Source organism: Scardinius erythrophthalmus, assembly GCF_964197995.2.
Source record: "Scardinius erythrophthalmus genome assembly, chromosome: 5".
In the NCBI taxonomy this organism is placed as follows: Eukaryota; Metazoa; Chordata; class Actinopteri; order Cypriniformes; family Leuciscidae; genus Scardinius; species Scardinius erythrophthalmus.
This window is the reverse complement of record NC_138225.1, coordinates 52536315-52557931: the sequence shown is the minus strand read 5'-3', so window position 1 is coordinate 52557931 and position 21617 is coordinate 52536315. Positions and strand designations below refer to the sequence as shown.

General features: G+C 40.5%; 1 protein-coding gene across 2 annotated transcripts; it reads left to right on the top strand.

The window, feature by feature from the left end:
• Nucleotides 1–444: 444 nt before the first annotated feature.
• Nucleotides 445–10549, top strand: LOC308690850 (UDP-glucuronosyltransferase 2A2-like; the record flags this gene model as incomplete). 2 transcript variants are annotated; one of them, XM_081365587.1, is made up of 6 exons in its annotated part: nt 445–1165; nt 5794–5942; nt 6796–6927; nt 9383–9470; nt 9558–9777; nt 9959–10549. In XM_081365587.1, the coding sequence occupies 6 exons, from the start codon at nt 445–447 to the stop codon at nt 10254–10256; spliced, it is 1608 nt and encodes a 535-aa protein (XP_081221713.1). In that variant the 3' UTR covers nt 10257–10549. The 2 variants fall into 2 exon arrangements, with proteins under 2 accessions (XP_081221713.1, XP_081221712.1); XM_081365586.1 differs by lacking the exon at nt 445–1165 and adding an exon at nt 4914–5659.
• Between the last annotated feature and the right edge of the window lie 11068 nt (nt 10550–21617).

The following is a 21617-nucleotide window of genomic DNA, read 5'->3' as shown; positions in this document are numbered from 1 at the left end:
CTCCCGCGTTTGGCCGCTGGAGATGCCGCTCCCGCGTTTGGCCGCTGGAGATGCCGCTCACTGATGCCGCTGGAGATGCCGCCGGAAGTGCCGCTTCGAGATGCCGATGCCGCATTTTGCGCTAGCCCTTACTGCTTTATGTAGCCTACACTTAACCTTTTATTTTATTAATATTATAGTCGGCAAGTACAGTTATTTAATACGTTTAAATGCAGGCCTACAAGTTCACATTCAATACAATTAAGCGCACTTCTTTTTCACAAGAGAATGTAGTGATGGTTTGGTTTTCCTGACTCCTACGTGACGCCACTTTCCTCCAAAGTCCTGCTGTCCCGCCCTTTGCCCTAAAACTTCTTTCCTGGATACGCCTACCTTCTTCTTCACCTTCCCAATCCAGATGCAAAGCGGAAACAGTGGTTCAGCGTCTTCACGAGTGTTTCTGCCATGCACTGTTTGGGAAAGTCATGCATACTTTTCTTAATCTTCCTATTGACTGACGTGAGCTTTACGCACGGTGGCAATGTGCTCGTGTTGCCGGGAGAATACAGCCACTGGCACAACATGCGCAACATTCTGGAAGAGCTTCTGAACCGCAATCACAGCGTGACAGTTCTAGTGAGCTCTGCCTCGCCGACCGTGAACTTCACAGCGCAGGAGAGGTTTCCGTTCCTGGTGTTTGACGTGCCTCTGAAGGCGCACGAGGCGCACAGTGTGAGCGAACAGCTGATCGACATCTGGATGCAGTACCCCACACCAAGCATGGTCACAATTGGTCTCCAGATCGTGGACCTGATGGGGAAATTGAACGAATTTCAGCGCACCGTGTGCGACTCCATGCTGCGTAATGACGCGCTGATCGCGCGCTTGAGGGATCTAAAGTTTGATGTTCTCTTTTATGATCCCATGTTCATATGCAGTGACTTGCTGGCAGAGATTCTGGATCTGCCACTCGTCCTTTCTCTGCGGTTTTCACTCGGGTTTTCCATGGAGAGGATGTGTGGACAGATGCCTTCACCGCCCTCTTATGTACCGGTTCCTCCGTCGGTGATGACAGATCACATGTGCTTCATGGAAAGAGTGAAAAATATGATTATTTATGTTGTTTATTCCGTCGGGTTTCGGATGGCCTCGATGAGTTTGGATAATTACTACAGTGAAATATTAGGTAAGGACTCACGCATGTTTTTTTCTTCTTCTTCTCATGAACATTTATAGGCTATTGTGGAGAGTAGTTGAGCTAGAATAAGCTTAATATGGAAGCTTACAAAACTGAAAATAATCTCACAATTCTGACTTTTTCTCTTCGGACTTTTAGTGAGATGGAAACTCGCAGTTGTGAGGGAAAATCTAAATTTCCAGCATTATCACTAGAGCCTGCTGTCTGTGTATTGCAACTTGCGTTTTGACATTTACATTCCCAGGATATGAATTATCGATATCAAGAATTACATTTTCATTGTTTGAAATACTAATTCTTGATTTCAGAAATTGGATTTTTCACTCTAGGCTGCCATTCAAATTCAGTTGTTTGATATCAATAATTGATTTCTTATTTGAAACATATCAGCTATGCATTTCTTAAATATAAATTTTCATATCAATAATTACGTTGTAATACGTGGTATAGTAACCATGTAATTATTTATATCAGAAATAATTGTATTTCTGATATGATAATTTGGAATTTCAACTGGTAAGAATTCAATTCTCTATGTCAACAATTGAATTTGAAGCCTATGGTGATATTTAACTATATTGAAAAATGACAGATATATAGTTTTCACTAGTTGAAATTAAATTCTTGATATCAAGAATTTGTATTTCTGCGAGTGATGCTGTCATTGTTGAAATCAAGAAAAAAAAATTAGTGGAAATTGAATTGTTAATATCAAGACAGAGTTCATATCCTGTGAATGAATAAAAGTCAAAATGGCTTGCCACAGTCTGTGCAACCCATCTCTCTGAAGGGAATTATTGATAGAGAAATTCAGATTTTGTCCAAAACAATTCAGCTGCCGGCCGAACTGATGCATGACATTCTCGCTTTAATGCGGCACAATTTTCGCAGACTGTGAGACACGTTTTTATTAACATCGTACATCCAGCAAAGTTATATTTTCATTGTTAAAAAAAAAATTGGTACATTTATAGCGCAGGGGTGCACATAACTTTTCACTATCTTCTTTTCTTTTGAACATGGTGGATGATGATAATGATGTTTTTATTATTATTATTATTATTATTATTATTATTATTAACATTAATGACACAGACAACAGCAGGAATATTAGGCTGCTGTCACTTTAAGACAGAATGCACGAACCGAATACACTGACACACATCCGGTTCTTTCTCAACTGTTCACTAATGACATAACTGAGAGAATACTTGCCGGAATTTTTACATAATTATGTGTGTGTGTCCGTTCAAGCGCAAGTAAACGCGAAAGAGGATTCAATTCTGTGTTCAAGCATGTCTGAAACGCGCCTCTCTCTCTCTCTCTCTCTCTCTCTCTCTCTCTCTCTCTCTCTCTCTCTCTCTCTCTCTCTCTTTCTCCATCCGAAAACTTAGGCAGCTGACTTGTCTATCAAAACTAAGAAAACTGAAAACTAAGTGAATATTTAATGACTACGATAATAATTTTCTCACTAGAAATGACATCATAAGTGGAAAACATTGATCAAAAATGTACATTTACACACAAACTGACGACCAGCAGCAACTTTCAGACGCCATCTCTATTTTTTAGCTCAACTGTCACAGAATGGAAAGAACAGGATTGTGGGATATCAAAGGCAGCGAACAAACTTTCACTCTATGATGGTTCAATTTAGCAGTTAATCCGCGAATCACATGCGTGCCGAATTTATAACCGTCATGCGTACGCACAAAAGAGGCCCTGAAAGAGGCGTACGCACAAAAGAGGCCCTAAAAGAGGCGTACGCCACTTCTGATGCATAAGTTGTGGTTTATAAAAACAAACGTGACGGGAAAATTTGCGCACCTGCACACAAACTCTGATCCATGCGTACGAACCATAGACTGTAAAATATGGATGACGCCCATTCGCTTTCTTCCATTGGTGAGAAGGGAAGCCGCCCATAGACAGTAAAAGAAATGGACACAGCGACCCCATTGGATTCAACGGAGAAAAGTGAAGTAAATTAGAAGCTCTCACTTCCTGATGGCTGAGCGACTGCGCAGACTCAAACTGAGCTTGACGACGTAGATGTGACGTGAGCAACCCGTCTGTCTTCTAGTAGCTGTGCCAAAAGAAATCTGAATCATTCCCTTTCGAAACTTGCAGAGACGGAGAGTGTGAGTAGGAGCTGTCCATGAGGAGCAGGAGCAACTTTTGCTAAGTATTCTGATGAATGATTTTGTCATTTTGCCTCCACGTCCCCCCGATTGCCTGCGAGCTTCTCCTCCTGTCCATACGGTAATTTCTCTATTGTGCGACAGAGAGTCGCGTGGTTATGACACAATCGTTAGCCTATTTTTACAAAAACTGCTTCTACAGGAGCCATAACGTAAGATACAAGGTAATGGAGCCTTTTATACATTTTCGTGTTTCTTTAGAAATAAATAAATGTCTTTAAACGCCTCAGATGTAAAGTTATTTGCTGTCAAAGTGACGCCAAAATGAATGGGAGTCAATGGAATGCTAACAGCATAATCTATGCTGCTAATCAATGGCGGCGCCCGGGAAAGCTTCAATTTTTTCCGAAACATTGGCCCCCTGAAGCCACCAGTGTCCCGATATGGCGCTGACATCTTGGGACTTGAGTCTCAAGTAGCGATTTCTTTGAAATAATTAATTATAGAAATTTAGATATTAAATTTAAAGCTCCAATCTCCTCAGTTCTCCGAAGATCTCTGTTGGTGCTTCAGTGACTACTTCGCTCAGAGAACCTGTCAGTCACAGCTGTCAATCATGACGTCACACCACCGTTTTTATAGCATCAAATAACTAACTAAAAACAAACTTATTTTAAAAACAAACAGCGTGATAAAATATACAGTAATGACAGAAACCACCTTTGGAAAAAAGATATTTGAAGTGTAATTAAATTGTTTAGTTGGTCTCAAGTCCCGTTGAATAACACATAGGCCTACGAACATTTTGGAGACGGAGCAGTTTGGCGACACCGATGGCGTCTGAGGGACTGACGGCAGATGAAGGAAAACCACTTTAAATCTTCATTATGAGTCCTAATCATAAATACAGTGCATGTTCACAATAACAGTTTAAATAAATAAAAGAATGATTTAAACTATGTTTTACATCTGATAAACTCATTTAGATTAAATATGCCGTTATCATTAATGGAGTTAAGCACTTAAAATGCATGAAAACATTACAGAGAAGTTACAATATTTTTTATATGATGCTGTAAAGTACAATTATTTTAAAGTGTGTTAAAAGTTGTTTTGTGAAAATAGGTAAAAGCATGATGCTATACATTTAATATATATAAAGATAGTAAAAAATGTGTTAGTATTTGCAATGTAGCCTACTATTGAAAAAGGAATATATTTCAAATACAATGAAGTACTTTTTTTACTAGGGGTTGTCATGATAGACATGAACTAGAACTAGACTATAATAAACCCGAGTCTATCAAGGTTGAAACCCCTGCTATAAACTGACATCTGACTCAGAATTGCACTTACATTTTGTAAAAACAAAATAAAGATGTTATAAAAGTGTTGTTCACAACATTTTCATATTCATTGCAGTATTGCAAAATAAACCATTTAGAATTGGAATTGAGTGAAAGTGCAAGATATTATCTTTTGGCAAAATGACAAAGTGCACCTATACCCTCCATAATGCAACACGACCTTTGTCCAAATCCTGTTGTGCAAATCCTGCATTTGGATCACTGTTCCGTAGATTACACTGCACTTTTCCGAAGGCACACAAACACTTCAGACATGGTCACACAGACCATGGTTTCTGGGACTTTGCTTGTGTTCGCACTGCTGTGTGGAGTAGAGGCTGGCAGGGTTTTGGTGTTGCCAGGCGAGTTCAGCCACTGGCACAACATGCGTTCAATCGTAGACGCGTTAGTTGATAAGAACCACAGCGTGACGGTTCTGGTCAGTTCTTCATCTCCTACTGTACAGTACACACGGAAGGAGCGGTTCAACTACAATGTGTTCAAAGTCAACATGGTGAAAGAAGACGCCAATGCCGTATGGATGGACTTTATTCATCTCTGGATGACCGACACAACCACCACATACGAGAAACTCTCCATGATCAGACGAGTGATGTCCAACTTCATGGTGCTTGCTGCTGATACATGCAAGGGCATGTTCCACAATAAGGATCTTATGCACGCGCTTCGGGAATCTCATTATGATGTGCTTTTATCTGATCCAATGATGTCATGCGCTGACTTGATGGCAGAGACGCTGAAACTCCCGCACGTCCTCTCACTACGCTCATCGTTCGCATATAATTTCGAGCATTTTTGCGGTCAGATCCCCACACCACCATCCTATGTTCCTGCGGTCGCTGTGCAGGGTCACCTCACTGACCATATGAGCTTCACAGAGAGAGTGGAAAACATGCTCCTCTACATCATGTATACAACCATATTTCAATTGCACATGAGGTTTACTTTTGACCGGCTTTACACTGAAATAAGGGGTAACTATTGTTTGTTTGATCTGGGCCGACTTTTATGCTTTAATTGTGCAGTAAGCTAGTCTTCCGGATACTGTTTAAACTTTTTACTTGACCTACTGTACATCAACTGAGTAGAAATATGTCTTATGTCAAAGGCAAACCTACAACAATGTGTGAGACCATGGGGAAAGCTGACATCTGGTTGATTAGAACTTACTGGGATTTTGAGTATCCACGCCCACTCCTGCCTAATTTTAAATTTGTTGGAGGACTGCACTGCAAACCCGCCAAACCTCTGTCAAAGGTAATGACTTTGCTTTGCCATATATTATTTTGAAATATCTGCTCTTCTGAAATATTTTTGATGCCTTTACATTTTAATTTAATTTGTATTAAAACAAGCATCATTTGTAATTTAAGGAATCCTCACTTGAATAGATCAAGTAACATTGTAACTTTGGAGAGGGATTTGGCTCTGTTGACCTTAAAAGAAACTATGGATTTGCAATGTAATCCCATTTTGTAAACTGCATATGGAACACTTTGAGATGACATTTCTGATGGAAAATATCTTCCGTTTAGGTCACTAATTAAAAGCTGGGTAAAAGGAGAAATTGCATATCAGGGCCACAACTCGCCACAAGAATATTTTTTGAGCCAAACACCTGATCTGTCAATACTGTTTGTGGTCTGTCTGATGGCACCAAAAGAATTTGCATGGTTCCAAACTTCTCAAATATTCTTTGTAGTGCATGAAATATAACAGATGAGGAAGAATATAAGTAATGACATATTTTACAGTACAATACAATATTGATGCTTGCAGTAATACACGGCAACTTTAGAATGATAGTCGGGCGGGGGGGGGGGAGCTTTTTGGACCCAGTTGGTGCAATTATGTCATCTACCATCAGGGACAAACTGGGTCATGCAAACCATCCGAACCTTGACCCTTAGTCTTAGAATGCATTATGTTTTTTGTGGGTTCAGAACCAGAATGAACACTTTCAAAGAGAGTGATACATTTATTTTCCCTATGATTGCTATTTCCCATGTAAATATGTTTACTGTTAAGTAGTTTACATGGTGTATATGGTGGTTCAAGTCTTGTTTTCTGTTTTTGAGTTAAAGTATGTGGTCATTTGTGTGTCTTTTAGGAACTGGAGAAGTTTGTTCAGACCTCAGGAGATCATGGCATTGTTGTTTTCTCATTGGGTTCCATGATCAACAACCTGACAATGGAAAGAGCAAACACTATTGCTTCTGCTCTTGGTCAGATCCCACAAAAGGTGTGTAACTTTTTTTTGTCTCTTTGTAGCAATAATAAAGTTAATCCCACGCAGAAGCCGCGCTCACTGAGATTAATTGCTCTCATTGAGCTATCCCTAGGTCCCCGGCCTAAGATAACGCTGGGTCCTGCGCCTCAGTAGCCGCCCTGATCCTTCAGGAAGGAAGAGGAGCAGGCTAAGTCTAGCTGCGGCCTGTCCCCCTGGCCACCCGGGCCGAGGCTTGGCAATTTGCTTGCAGGCCTCTCCGCTTCAGGGGTGTCATCACCACCTTGGTAGGGAGCAACGTGGCCCATGTCCTCCACACCGAAGTGATGAATTTGCTAACGGAAGGAGCTGTAGAAACAGTTCCTCCGACCTACAGCGGGTCAGGCTTTTACAGACGCTCTTTCCTCGTTCCAAAGAAGGATGGCGGCCTCAGGCCCATCCTCGACCTCAGACATCTGAACTGCACCCTTATGAAACGGCCATTCAATATGTTTGAAAACATTGAAACAAATCCTCTCGCAAGTGTGCTCAGGGGATTGGTTTTTCAGCAAGACACATACTTTCATATCCAGATATCCCCCCCATCACAGACCGTTCTTGAGATTCACGTTCGAGGGGGTGGCTTATCAGTATGTAGTCTTTCCATTCAGACTGTCTCTTACTCCACACACTTTCACGAAGTGCAAGGCCCTCTCCCCTCTAAGACAGCCCAGTCAGAGACTGAGCTAGACACTCACAGATCCGTGCTCCTCGGCCATTTGGAAAGCCTGGGAATCAGGATCAGTACCGCCAAGAGCTCACTGTCTTCCTGCCAGCAAATCTCATTTCTGGGAGCAGTTCTCGATTCAGCCCAAATGGGGGCCACCCTCAGAACCTTCCTGCCAGATCTGAAATGGCACCATGACAACGTGGCAGTGGTATATGCCTTCCCTCCAGTTATGCTGCTCCCTCAGGTCATCAGATGGATCAGGGAGGACAAACGCACAGTCTTTCTGGTAGTTCCCTCTAGAGGAACCAACTGTAGTTCCCAGAGTAGACACGGCTGCAATTAATTTATTGGTCTTAAATTTAGACCAATTTAATTTAATTGTTTCAATTAACAAGTTTAGTTTAAATTCTAAACTTGAATTTAGCAGCCCCAATTCCACTGAGGGAGGACTTCCTTTCCAAAGCGAAAGGAACAATCTGGCACCCACAACCACAGCTGTGGGCCCTTCTCCTTTGGCCCCTCGATGGGAGCCGATAGACCTGCGAGAGTCCTCAACAATATTTCTGAGGCTAGAGCCTGTCCACAAGACACCTCTATGCCCTTAAATGGTCTGTCTTCTCCAGCTGGTGCGCAGTTAAGAGTGAAGACCAACAATCCTGTGACATTTCATCTGTACCGTCGTTCCTCCAGGAGCTGCTAGATAAGGGTCGCACCCCTTCCATGCTCAAAGTCTATGTGGCAGCGATAGCAGCTTTCCAGGCTCCTGTGGCTGGACAGTCCGTAGGAAAGAACAACGTTTTACGAAGGGGTCTAGGAGGCTAAACCCATCCCGCCCCCTCACAGTTCCTACATGGGACCTGTCTACGGTCCTCACGGCCCTCAAAGGCCCTCCCTTTGAGCCACTCCAGCTGGCTGAATTGGTTGAGCCCTGTATATAGAGTGCTCTGCCCTGTTCAGGCAGTCAGAGCAGCTCTTTGTATGCTTCGGTGGCCGCAATAAAGGGCATGATCGCGGTCATGAAGCAAAGACTGTTCCACTGGATAGTGGAAGCGATTGCACAGGCCTATGCTTCAATGGGCCTAAACAGTGCCCCATCGGAGTTAAAGCACACTCCACCAGAGCCATGGCCTCACCCTGGGCATGGTCCAACAGAGTATCCATTGGCAACATTAGTGGGGCGGCCGGCTGGTCCTCGCCATCCACATTCACCAGATTCTCTAACCTGGATGTCCCTGCACTACAAGCACAGGTCCTGTCTGTGTAAGCTGGGCATTGACCTCTACGTGAGCTCAACCCGCTAGAACCCTCCATGTGACTCCGACATGTAGTCTGAGTCCCTTGCTGTTGGGCTTTATATCGCCCTATATTAAACTTGGCACCCTTGGGACCTTATTCTTGCGCTTTGGGCCAGGGTCCCAGAACGATTGTCGTTCCGCAGTTCTAAGCATGGCAAGATTGCACTGGGTTCCCATTGAGTCTAGTGACGCAGTACGAGTGAACTGTATCGAAAGGGAACTTGCTCGGTTACTAACATAACCTTGGTTCCCTGAGTACCGCGTCACCGGCCGCGCTTTTTCACGCTGCATGACTCGACGTTTGTCGCTTCAGTCGAATTAAAATGATCCCCTATGGCAGATTGCCCGCTAATATAGAGGGAGAGCCCCGCCCATTTTGGCGGGCTCTGGCGGGCTTTCTCCCCATAGGTTTGTACAGAGGTTATGTTAGTAACAGAGTACTTTCTCCATATGTGTATTTGCACAGGTTATTTGGCGTTACAGTGGAAAAACTCCAGAAACTCTCGCCCCCAATACAAAACTCTTCGACTGGATCCCACAGAATGATTTGCTTGGTAAGGAAAGTGTTGTCATGTGTGCTCATTATACACAAAGAACAATAACTGGTGTCAGATAGATACTGACTTCATTTTATCTGATAGGACATCCAAAAACGAAGGCCTTTATTACCCATGGCGGGACAAATGGACTGTATGAGGCTATTTATAATGGCGTCCCAATGGTGGGCTTGCCACTGTTTGCTGACCAGCCTGACAACCTGATGCACATGAAGACCAAAGGAGCTGCTGTTGTCCTTGATATCAATACAATGGAGTCCAAAGACCTGGCAGAAGCTCTCAAGGCTGTATTAAATAATCCCTCGTGAGTTAAGTCTTTCATAAATTTGAAATGAAATAAAATGGCCGCTTCACTATTCACTTTAAACTTGATGTCATAAAAAGTAAACACTGTAGTTCAAAGCTTGTCAATATATTTAGAAACTTTTGTACTTTTGTATAGCTTGTCTTGTGTTAAGCAGCGCCTCTTTTTCTTCTCTAATCAGATACAAAGAAAGCATCATGAGACTGTCCAGAATCCACCATGATCAGCCGATGAAGCCTCTGGACCAGGCAGTTTACTGGATCGAATTTGTGATGCGGAATAAAGGAGCTAAACATCTACGAGTTCAGGCACATGAACTGAGCTGGTATCAGTACCACTGCCTGGACGTAGTGGCTTTTTTACTCTCAATTGTTGCACTGATCACATTCCTCTTTATTAAAACGTGCAGTTTCTTTTTCCGTAAATGTTTCAGAAAGACTCGTCCTGATGGCAAAGCACAAAAGAATAAAAAAGAGTAAATGCAATGAAGTGTATTGTCAAAAATGTGATTACTGAACAAAGTTTTATTCGGTTTACTGACAACATGTTACTGTCACAGTGGTGTTTGGTTTAGTTTGTGTTCATTTTGGACTTGTCAGCCTGTCATCATCTTCACTGTCATTATCAGTTCAGCTTTATCACCTGTGTTTAGTCAATCATCGTTATCTTTATAATTGTGTTTATATTTAAGTTCCATCTGTTCAGTCAGGCTTCGTCCGATCTCTGTTGTAAATAGTGTGTCTTGTATTTTGATCATTAAACCTTTGTGTTGAAAAGATACCTTCATCTTGCTCTGTCTTCCTGCAACCACCCGTGACAGTTACATGCTATACAATGACTTGTACTGTGATTTTGGTTATTGGCACAAATTTCACGATTCGATTCAATATAGATTTAATTTAAATATATTAGGTAATGCATGTACATTTTTATCAAGATAAAAAAATAACTAATGCTGTAAAAAAATGTATACAACTATTTATTATATAATAATTATTTATTAGCTTTTCATCAAATCACAAACCCCCTGCAGTTCCTTCACAAACTTTGGGAAACCTTGGTCTAATGCATGTCATTACGTTGATAACAAAGAATGGAATATATTTTCTTTCTCTTTTTTATATCAACATTGTACACAATAATCCAATGCAAATCTATGTTAAACAAGTTAGGTCAAAACAGAGCCATTGAGTAAAGCGTTGCATTAACTCTGTTCACTCAAGCAAGGCACACAGTAACATTAGATGACGATCTGGCACAGAAATGAAAACACAAGGAGAATAAATAGGGAGCAGGCGGGGGTGAAGGAACCAATAATCATAAGAAGGGAGAGCACATGGCACAAAGAAACAAACATAACATCCATGTGCTCACACCAAACATGACAAAAAATAAGAGCACATGGCCAATGAACACAATCACAACTCAAAAAAACATTAAGTTATTTGCTTACAGTGCTAGTCCACTGACCCATTGTGCAGTGAGCTGACAATCCCCTTTCAGTCTCTGATATCTGAAAATCATAAATATAAAAATCATTAAAAATTATTGAGGCCCTAAGTTACCATGGGATTAGTGAAACCGTGGAACACAATAAGACGGCATTGCCCTTGACTAACATACAAGATTAAGAACATAAAAAAGAAATGAACTACAGCAACACACAGTCTTTAACCGATTTAACATTAGCCTGAAATATGTATCAGTGTAGACTTAGTTGACCACACTAATTGAAACTGAAAGCTGGATGTCTTCCAAAACTCTCGCCTGAGGAAAATATGTGGTATTTTCTGGCCAGAAAGAAATTCAAATGCAGAGATATACAGAAGAACCGAGTGTCACAGTGTGGTGGTTGAGATCGAATGCCTACAAACCAGTATCCTCAAATATTGGCAGATATTTTACATTTTAAAAACATTGATGTAACTACATATACTACATAAACATGTCTGTGTGTCATACAGTGTTGGGTGTAACTCAGTAATTAATTACTGTGATCTAATTACTTTTCCCTTGAAATAGTAAAGTAAGGGATTAATCTTAATTTTTCTGTAATTTAAAGCTGCAGTCCGTAACTTTTGTCGCTCTAACGGTTCGACCCGAATCGGTCTAAAATAGTCATAATATAAACACTTGTTATAGGCCTAGGTAGTGATTCAGGATAAGACAAAAACATGGTTTGGAAATTAGATTCATGATGTACACGATTATTACACATTTTGTAAATTTTTAACACAAAAAAGGACTGCAGCTTTAATTCCAGTTACTGCTTTAAATACAATATAGAGCAATTCTATACAATAGTGTAATTAACATAAAAATTTAACGTCTAATGTTAAAATTTGTTTTTAATAAAACCCTCTCTCCCTTTAAATACTATGTATATGTGTGTATATGTAATATATGAGCTTCCTAGAGAGAGTGGAAAACATGCTCAACTACATCATGTTTTCGACTGTAACTCGAAAACAAATGGATCCGTTTTACACTGAAATATTAGGTAATTATTATTATTATTTTTGTTTATCTGTGCCAACTTTTACGCATATGCTTTAATTGTTCAGTAGTTATGTCTCTTTCTAGATTATTTTAACCTTGTGACTTAAAGGTGCAGTAAGCGATTTCTGAGAAAAGCTGTTTAAGGTGTATTGGACCGAACACCAAAACACACTTGTAGCCAATCAGCAGTAAGGGGCGTGTCCATTCATGAGGGGGCCTTTGCTGCATAGCATTTTTGTGATTTTGGGGGTGGGGCTATCAAGATGGGCTGTGATCCTTTTGGGTAGGGGCGTGTTTGTTTTGGTGATTTCAAATATCAACAGTAGGGCTGTGCGATTTATCTATTATTTGCAAATAATTTTTTTATGCGCAGCTTGTCAGCGAAGCACGACAAACACTGTACAACAATCTTTTACAATCGCCTGTCAAAATACTAGTCAAGTCTGTCTTCATCTTCTTCTTCTTCTGATTAATGGCGGATCATATCTTCACGATATTTACCGCCACCCACTGGACTACTACACAGGAGTGTGTAAGAAGGACGTTGGCAAATGACACATTAAATCATAACCAACCTCAATCTGGTTATAATACCTTCTTCGTGCCTAAGACCCAATGAGGTGATTCTTTTCCCTCCAACACAGTTCTGGTTCCTATGATAGTGTCTGGCATTCTCTCTGACTCCCATTCATCTGGCCACCTTAGCATAATTTGTGATTTAATTAAAGCTTTAGCATCTCTTTTACCCAATGGAATGTGAATTTCTACTTGGTCTAATTCCAGTGCTATTTTAGCTAACTTATCAGCAATTTCATTGTCATCAATTCCATAATGGCCTGGAATCCAACAGAACTGCACCGCTAGTCCAAGGCTTATAAGATGCTTTACCTCTAATACCAAATCTTCACGTATTGCATTATCTGTTATAAAACTTTGTAATACAGAGTCAGTACATATAACTGATCTAAGAGGTTTAGTCTCTTCAACCCACCTAAGGGCAGTTATTATTGCAGTCATCTCTATTGAATATACTGATAAATGGTCACTCACTCTATACCCATATCTTTTTTCAAATTCTGGAATATAAATACCAATACCACAATGACCTTTGGGTTCTTTAGAACCATCTGTAAATATTTTCAAATATCCATAATATGAAGTATTTAAATAACTTAAGCAGGCTTCAGTAAAACTTTGCTTAGTGTGATGCTCACCTTTTCCCGCTAATAAATCAATATTTACCACTGGAACAGGAAGCAGCCATGGAGGAACACAACTTAAAGCTAATGCTGGGCCATACTTCAACTCTTTTAATCCATAATGATTCACTAAATTGTCAATATTCCAACCAAACCCACTGGACTTTTTAAAATATTCCCAACAATCACTAAGCACTGACAGAGCTGGATTGTTGAAACTTCCTTTTAACCTTACCCAATAAGTTAGTGACAATTTCTCATACCTTAAATTAATTGGGGTTTCCTTAGATTCAACTAATAAAGCACTTGTAGGAGTTGTTTTAAAAGCACCAAGGGCAATCCTCAAAGCCTTAAACTGCATTCTTTCAATTTTCTTGAGGGATGTTTTACATGCTGAGCTATACATTATACAGCCATAATCAATAGTTGATCTTATCAATGCTTTATGTTAATCAGAGACTGCCTGTCAGCTCCCCAATTATGCCCAGTGACCATTCTCATAAGGTTAATTACCTTTTTACACTTTGTTTCAATATATTCAAAGTGATATTTCCATGTAAGTTTGGCATCTAACCATATTCCTAGGTACTTACATTTTTCACTTCTTTCAAGTTGCTGATTATAAAGCATAATTTTATAATTTTCAGGGACTATTTTCCTAGTAAAATAAACAACCTGTGACTTTGAGATAGAACATTTAAAACCCCAGTCAATTCCCCACTGTTCAAGTACATGAATGTCCTTTTGAATCTTATCATTAACATAATGAAATGTGACGTCCTCTTCTCCAAATGACAGCATCATCAGCATATAATAGACCTTCGTTACTATCTCCCATTTTTTCATATATGTCATTAATTATTATGTTGAACAAGATAGGACTGATAACACTCCCCTGAGGAATTCCATTTTCAACAATAAACTCATCAGACACTGCATCACCCACTTTGACCCTGATGGAACGTTGAGAGAGAAAGTCAATTATGTAATTATACATTTTCCCATTAATTCCCAATTTTCCTAATTTAATCAACAAACCTTCTCTCCACATAGTATCATAGGCTTTCTCAATATCCAGGAAAACTGCCGCCATTACTTCTTTCATTATTAAAGACTTTTCAATTTCATTGCATACTTTAACTAGAGCATCAGTTGTTGACTTGCATCTCCTAAATCCAGTTTGATACCCTTTAAGTGGATTTATGTATTCTATAAAATAATTCAAATGCCCAACAATTTTTTCCATTAATTTTCCAAAATGTGAAGTGAGTGCAATAGGCCTATAGATTCCTGGGTCACTTGAGTCTTTCCCTGGCTTAGAAAACGGAAGGATTCTTGCCCATTTCCACATGCTTGGTAATTTACCTTCTGTAACTGTCAGAGAAGTCAGTTAATATTTCATGTTTATTTAACTATTCTGCTAAAGACTTTTAATTTGAAACTGCTTTGTAAAGAGCTGTTTGAGTGGAGACTTTTATTATGAAAAGCACAGAGTGACTCAGGAAGAAAGTTGTCTACACCGCATGGCGAGTTGAAGCTGTATTCCACATTTCTAATGAGTATTTAAGTTAATTTACTCATCTGAAGTTACAGAAGATATCACAAGATGCAAGATTAAGTTCTCCTTTGGTAATAAGCAGCCAATGAAGTAAGTTTATCATTTATATTGTATGTGATTAATGTGGATTGTGTTGCTGTGTGGAAAAAAAGTGATATCTATACAAAGACTATAGTTGCTGTTAAAGTGAATTTAACTCTGTTCGGAAAGTTTACAAAGACAACATTTATTTATTTGATTTATTTGTCTTTTTATATTCTTTATTGTAACTTTATTTTTGTATGTTTAGTTCTCACGGCATCTTGAGTTGGATGGTTATCCTCATGGTGAACCAGTCAATAAATAGCCTGTCATCAGAGAATCCTTGTGCTCGTGAAATTACTGGGGGGAGCTACAGTGAGAATTCATCTGCTCTTCACGGGTAGGAGAAGGAACGTTTCCAAATAGCTAGACTGATCTCATGAAATGGCGTATGTATGACACGCCAATTCGTATTTCCATTTTTGGCGTGTTATCAACACGCATAATCGCTTTTCAGCGTGTTTATCAACGCCGTTGATTTACGTTACATTACTGTATATAAATATATATGACCTACCCCAACCGCGTCCCTAAACCTACCCATCACTCGGGTTAATACCATTTATGAGTGTTCCCCTACCATCCTAGGAAAAAAAATATTGCTCCCCAGATGTAGATATAGATTTTCCTCCGTTTCGCTCGGACATTTAACGGCGTACACATACACGCGGAATCACTCGGCCGTTTAACGGCGTACACATACACGCGCGTGGACATACACGCGGAAAGCTCAAAATGCGTATAAATAACACGCCACTTGACTTGAAAGTGGCGTGTATGTTTACGCAAAGTCATGATGTCATGTTGAAATAGCAGTCAAGTGAGCGTCAAGTTAACTCCAAGTTCCATCATTCTGGATTCTACAAGCATTGTATAATCTGGTAACCAAGAAGCTAGTGACATGCACATGCACAGAGTTTAAAGGCATTGTCAAGTTAAGGCCGACAAGAAGATAAGCACAGCCAAGTTCAAATTAAGGTGCTTGAAGTGGACTTATTCTTGCCATTTGCTAAAAAAGGACTCTTTAAGTGTTCAGTACAGTGTTATAAAGAAGTGCTGGTGTTATGTACTTACCTTTTCAAGTTTAAGTGATTTTTTTGAGCAGGTTTCAAGCTGCAAGTAAGAGAATTAATTGTGAAAAATAGCCAAGTGCAACGTCTAATAAAATAACTTGATCTAAGTGTTATTGAATTCGGTTACAAGTTTAATATACAGGTGATTTAACTGTGAAAATACTACTTTAACCATAGTTAATAATCAAAAGAGAAACATCTGTCTATTTAAGTTCAGTACAGTTCACGTTACATGTACAACTATTCAATTAGAGTAGTCAGTGTAACTAAGAGATACAGAAAATGGCAGAAGGTGGTCAGTCTGCTAAGAGTGGCAAAGAAAATATAACAGATACTGTGCAATCACAGCAGCAGCTAGAATCCCAAGAATGTGTAGACACACAAGCATTATTAGCTGTTGATGACACAACAGAGCAAGAGCCACGAAGAATTCAAAGAGCACGCAAACTTACTGAGAAAGGTAAAGAGTTACATGATGAAAGGCTGACTAAACTTAAAAATTGCTTTCAACGCTCTTATGAGAAATGGAAGACTCTTGCTAGAGATGCTAGACAAAGACTAATGGGGCGTCTCTCCAATGACATGTTGCACAGCCTCATAGATGCAATCAGTGGTTCTTCAAAGGATGTAAATGTTGCTTATGAAGAGTTGCGACAAAATGTGAGTCCAGACAGTGATACTCGCCGCAGAGTAGACACTTGTGAAGCAGTCACAAAAATGATAGTTGAGTCTGCATGGAGTCGTCTAGGTGAGGGAGTTGAGGGTCAAGATCCTCTTAGACCAGATGCATGCTGTATTGATACAAGTTCGGTGTTCTCATCCATAGCCTCTAAATCAAGTTATGGTCATTCCAGGTCTTCACAGTCGAGCTCCAGAGGTTCAAGTTTTTCCTCCGCTAAGAAACAAGAGGCTGCTGCAGAAATTGCTGCAACTGAAGCAACATTAGAAATATTAAAGCAACAAGAGCATGAACTGGAAGAACTACAAAGACTTGAGGCTGAAGATAAAAGGAGAATAGCAGAACAAGAAGCTGAAGAATTGAAGCGACGTCTAGAAAGAGAAGAAGAAGAAGCTAGGCTACGTGTTAAGATTGAAGCTGAAAATGCTGCTAGACGGATAGCATTAGAAGACAAGCGCAGAGAGCTTGAGCGCTTGGAGACACTTAAAAGGTTGAATGCTGCAAAAGCACGAATGCAAGTCTACGAGCAAAACAAAGACTCAAAGGAAGAAACAAGAGAGCTACTTCGTGACTGCACATCTGTAAAAAAGAAGCATGTACCAAAGTTAAGCAGCTCCGTGTTACAGAGCATACCTCCACAGGAAAGTGTAACAAAATCACATCAAGAAGCCAGCACTGCAGACCTTGTTAAGGTGTTAGCAGAATCTATCAGCTCAAGTCGTCTTCCTATACCTGAACCTGCAACATTCTATGGAGATTCTCTCAGATTTAGTGATTGGAAAATCTCATTTCAAACTCTGATCGACAGAAAAAACATACCAGTGAATGAGAAGCTTTACTACTTGCGCAAATATGTGGAAGGACCAGCTAAGAAGGCCATTGAAAGTTACTTCCTGCTAGGCACAGAGTCGGCATATCAAGCAGCATGGGACGTACTAGAAGAAAGGTATGGAAACCCATTCGTCATTGCTAAAGCCTTTCGAGACAAGCTTAATTCATGGCCAAAGATTGGTTCCAAGGACAGTTTGAGCTGAGAGAATTTACTGACTTCCTCAGAGGCTGTGAAGCAGCTATGTCTCAGATTAAGGGTCTTGAAGTCCTCAATGATTGTAATGAGAACCAGAAAATCCTTTCCAAGCTTCCTGATTGGTTGGCCTCAGCGTGGAATCGTCAGGTCATAGAAATTGAAGAAGAAACTAAGACATTTCCTACCTTCAGTCGGTTTGTCAAGTTTCTAACACGAGAAGCTAAGATAGCTTGTAACCCAGTGACATCACTTCATGCACTGAAGTCTAATGAGATCGGAAAGGTATCAAGAAGTCAAGACACTAGAGCAAAGGTGTTAACAGTACAGTCCAGAGAAAAAGCAGATGCTGCAAAATGTACCTTCTGTGAGAGACCAGGACATGGTATTCACAAATGTCGTAAGCTTATGGAGAAGAATGTTGCAGAGCGAGTCAAGTTTGTCCAAATGAATAAGTTATGCTTTGGATGTTTGAAGCCTGGTCATCACTCAAAGAACTGTGAAGACAGGAGTGTCTGTGAGAAGTGTCAGAAGAAGCACCCATCATGTTTACATGAGGATCGTATCAAGGAAGCAAAGAGGACTTCACAGTCAGGTCAGTCAAAAGAGAAGTTAAAGGAAAGAAACCCAGAGTTGGTACAGGATAAAGATACTGCAAGTGAAGCAACATCTAATCGAGTAATACAGGATGTAAATAATACTCACACCTCTACAATTGTTCCAGTATGGGTATCAGCTACCAGTGAACCAAATAATGAAGTTCTGGTATATGCACTTCTTGACACCCAGAGTGATACTACCTTCATCCTGGAAGAGATCGCTCAAGCTCTAGACACAAAGAAGGAATCTGTGCAGCTGAAGCTCTCAACGATGGTATCCAAGAGTACAGTTGTTCCATGCCAGAAGATAATTGGTTTAAAGGTGAGAGGATTTTATTCAGATAAGAAGATCTCTTTGCCAGTAACCTATTCTAGAGAGTTCATTCCTGCAAACAGAACTCCCATTCCTACACCCAAAACTGCAAGAGTGTGGCCTCATCTAATGCACATAGCTGAGAAGATTTCTCCTAAACAAGTTTGTGATATTGGCCTCCTGATTGGCTACAACTTCCCTCAAGCTCTTCTTCCTAGAGAAATTGTGTTTGGTAAAGAAAATCAGCCATTTGCTCAAAGAACGGATCTGGGCTGGAGCATTGTTGGCTGTGGCAATTCCTCTGTAGATTACGGGGATGCTATTGGAGTGAGTCATCGCATTATAGTGAAACAAGTGCTGCCAAGTCTACAGTCTTCTCTCAATCTTACAAGTGAAGTTCAGTACATATGTAGAACACAGATCAAGGAAGTAATCACTCCACCAAATGTCATCAAAGCTCTTGAGTCTGACTTCAATGAGAAAGCAGCAGAGAATAGTTGTATTTCTCAAGAAGATCTACGTTTTCTGTCAAAAATGGAAACAGGCATCAGACACAAAGAAGATGGTCATTATGAAATGCCTTTGCCTTTCAAAGAGGACAGACCAAACTTGCCCAATAATAAAGGATGTGCTATTCATCGCCTCAAAAGCTTAGAAAAAAGGCTTAAAAGAGATGAGAAATACTATAGAGACTATGTAGACTTTTTGAATGAGACAATTGCTCGAGGAGATGCTGAGAAGGTCCCAGCTGAAGAAACAGACAAGAACCCCGCTTGGTATATTCCCCATCATGGGGTTTATCATCCTCAAAAACCTGGAAAGATCCGTGTAGTCTTTGATTGTTCAGCAAAGTTCCAAGGTTCATCCCTCAATGACCATTTGCTAACTGGTCCAGAGTTAATAAACACCCTTGTAGGTGTTCTCTGTCGCTTCCGCAAGGGTCCGGTGGCAATCATGTGTGACATAGAGCGCATGTTTCACCAATTTCATGTAAAGGAAGAAGATCAAGACTACTTACAGTTCCTCTGGTGGGAGAAAGGAGATCTAGAATCCAAGCCACAGGTCTATAGGATGAAAGTACACCTTTTCGGTGCAGCCTCATCACCCGGGTGTGCCAATTACGGCCTCAAGCATATTGCTGCTCAAGGTCGTGGTTGCTTCAGTGAAACTTCCATTCGATTCATAGAAAGGAATTTCTATGTCGATGATGGGCTGACAAGTGTCTCAACTGTAGATGAAGCTATCAAACTGATAAAGGAAGCAAGAGAACTTTGTAGCACAGGAAAGCTTCGTTTGCATAAATTTGTGTCAAGCAGTGAAGAAGTAAAAGCATCAATTCCTCAGGAAGAATGTGCTAAAAGTGTTGTGGAACATGACTTGGCTTTGGGTGAGCTTCACATAGAAAGGGCACTTGGTGTGAAATGGTGCATCAGATCTGACAGCTTCCAGTTCAGAGTATTTGTTAAGGAACAACCACTCACTAGAAGAGGAATCTTGTCCACAGTGGCTTCTGTATATGACCCACTTGGCTTTGCAGCACCCTTCATTCTTGTTGGTAAGCAAATACTGCAGCAAATCTGTCAAGATAAGGTGGGCTGGGATGAACCACTTAAAGATGAGTTGTTGACAAAGTGGGAAGCTTGGCTTACAGATCTGCGAAACCTGGCTGATGTGAAGATTCAGAGATGTTATCTTCCGTCGACCTTTAAGGAAGTTCAGCGTTATGAGCTTCATCATTTCTCTGATGCTAGTGCATCGGGATATGGAGAATGCACATATCTCAGAGCTATTGGCAAATCAGGAGATGTTCATTGCTCCTTGGTTATGGGCAAAGCCAGAGTTGCTCCTTCTAAGGTGACAACCATACCAAGGCTGGAGTTATCAGCGGCAGTAGTTGCTGTACAAACAAGTGACTTGCTCAAAAAGGAGCTGGAGATAGACAACCTAGAAGAGTACTTCTGGACTGACTCAAAGGTTGTCCTTGGGTACATTAATAATGACGCCAAAAGATTTCATGTCTTTGTTGCAAACCGCGTTCAACGCATCAAACAAAGTACAGATAATAAACAATGGAGATATGTGGCGTCTGAAGAGAACCCTGCCGATTATGCGTCCAGAGGCCTTGCAGCAGAAGAGCTCATATCCTCCAACTGGTTCACAGGACCAAAGTTTCTGTGGAAAGCTGAACTGCCCAGAGATGTTAAGGTGGGAGAGATCATAGACCATGACCCAGAGCTACGAAAAGCTCAAGTTCATAAAACTCAAACAAAAGAAGTAAGATCATTGCTTGATCGACTTCACAAGTTTTCGGATTGGACAAGAGTGGTAAAAGCTATTGCAAGACTTCAGAGATGTTCCAAGGAAGTAAAAGGTCTAAGTTCAAGGGTTAATGAAGCCACCAGTACTGAAGAAAGACAGGATGCAGAGCTTGCCATTATCAAAATGGTTTAACAATCAGCCTTTTGTGATGAGATCCAGAGACTCCGGCAACAGAAGGAGATTGAGTCCAACAACAGCACAAACAAACTGCATCGCCTGAATCCCTTCTTAGATGAGCATGGAATCCTCAGGGTGGGAGGTCGCTTAGTACATTCTGCATTACACCCACATGTAAAACACCCAGCAATTCTACCACGACATAGTCATATATCAACATTACTCATCAGACATTATCATGAGCAAGTGTATCACCAAGAGAGAGGAATGACTATCAATGAACTGCGATCAAACGGTTTCTGGATTTTGGGATGTAGCAAAGCAGTGTCTTCATGTATCTACAAATGCATTAGGTGCAGGAAACTGAGAAGATGCACCG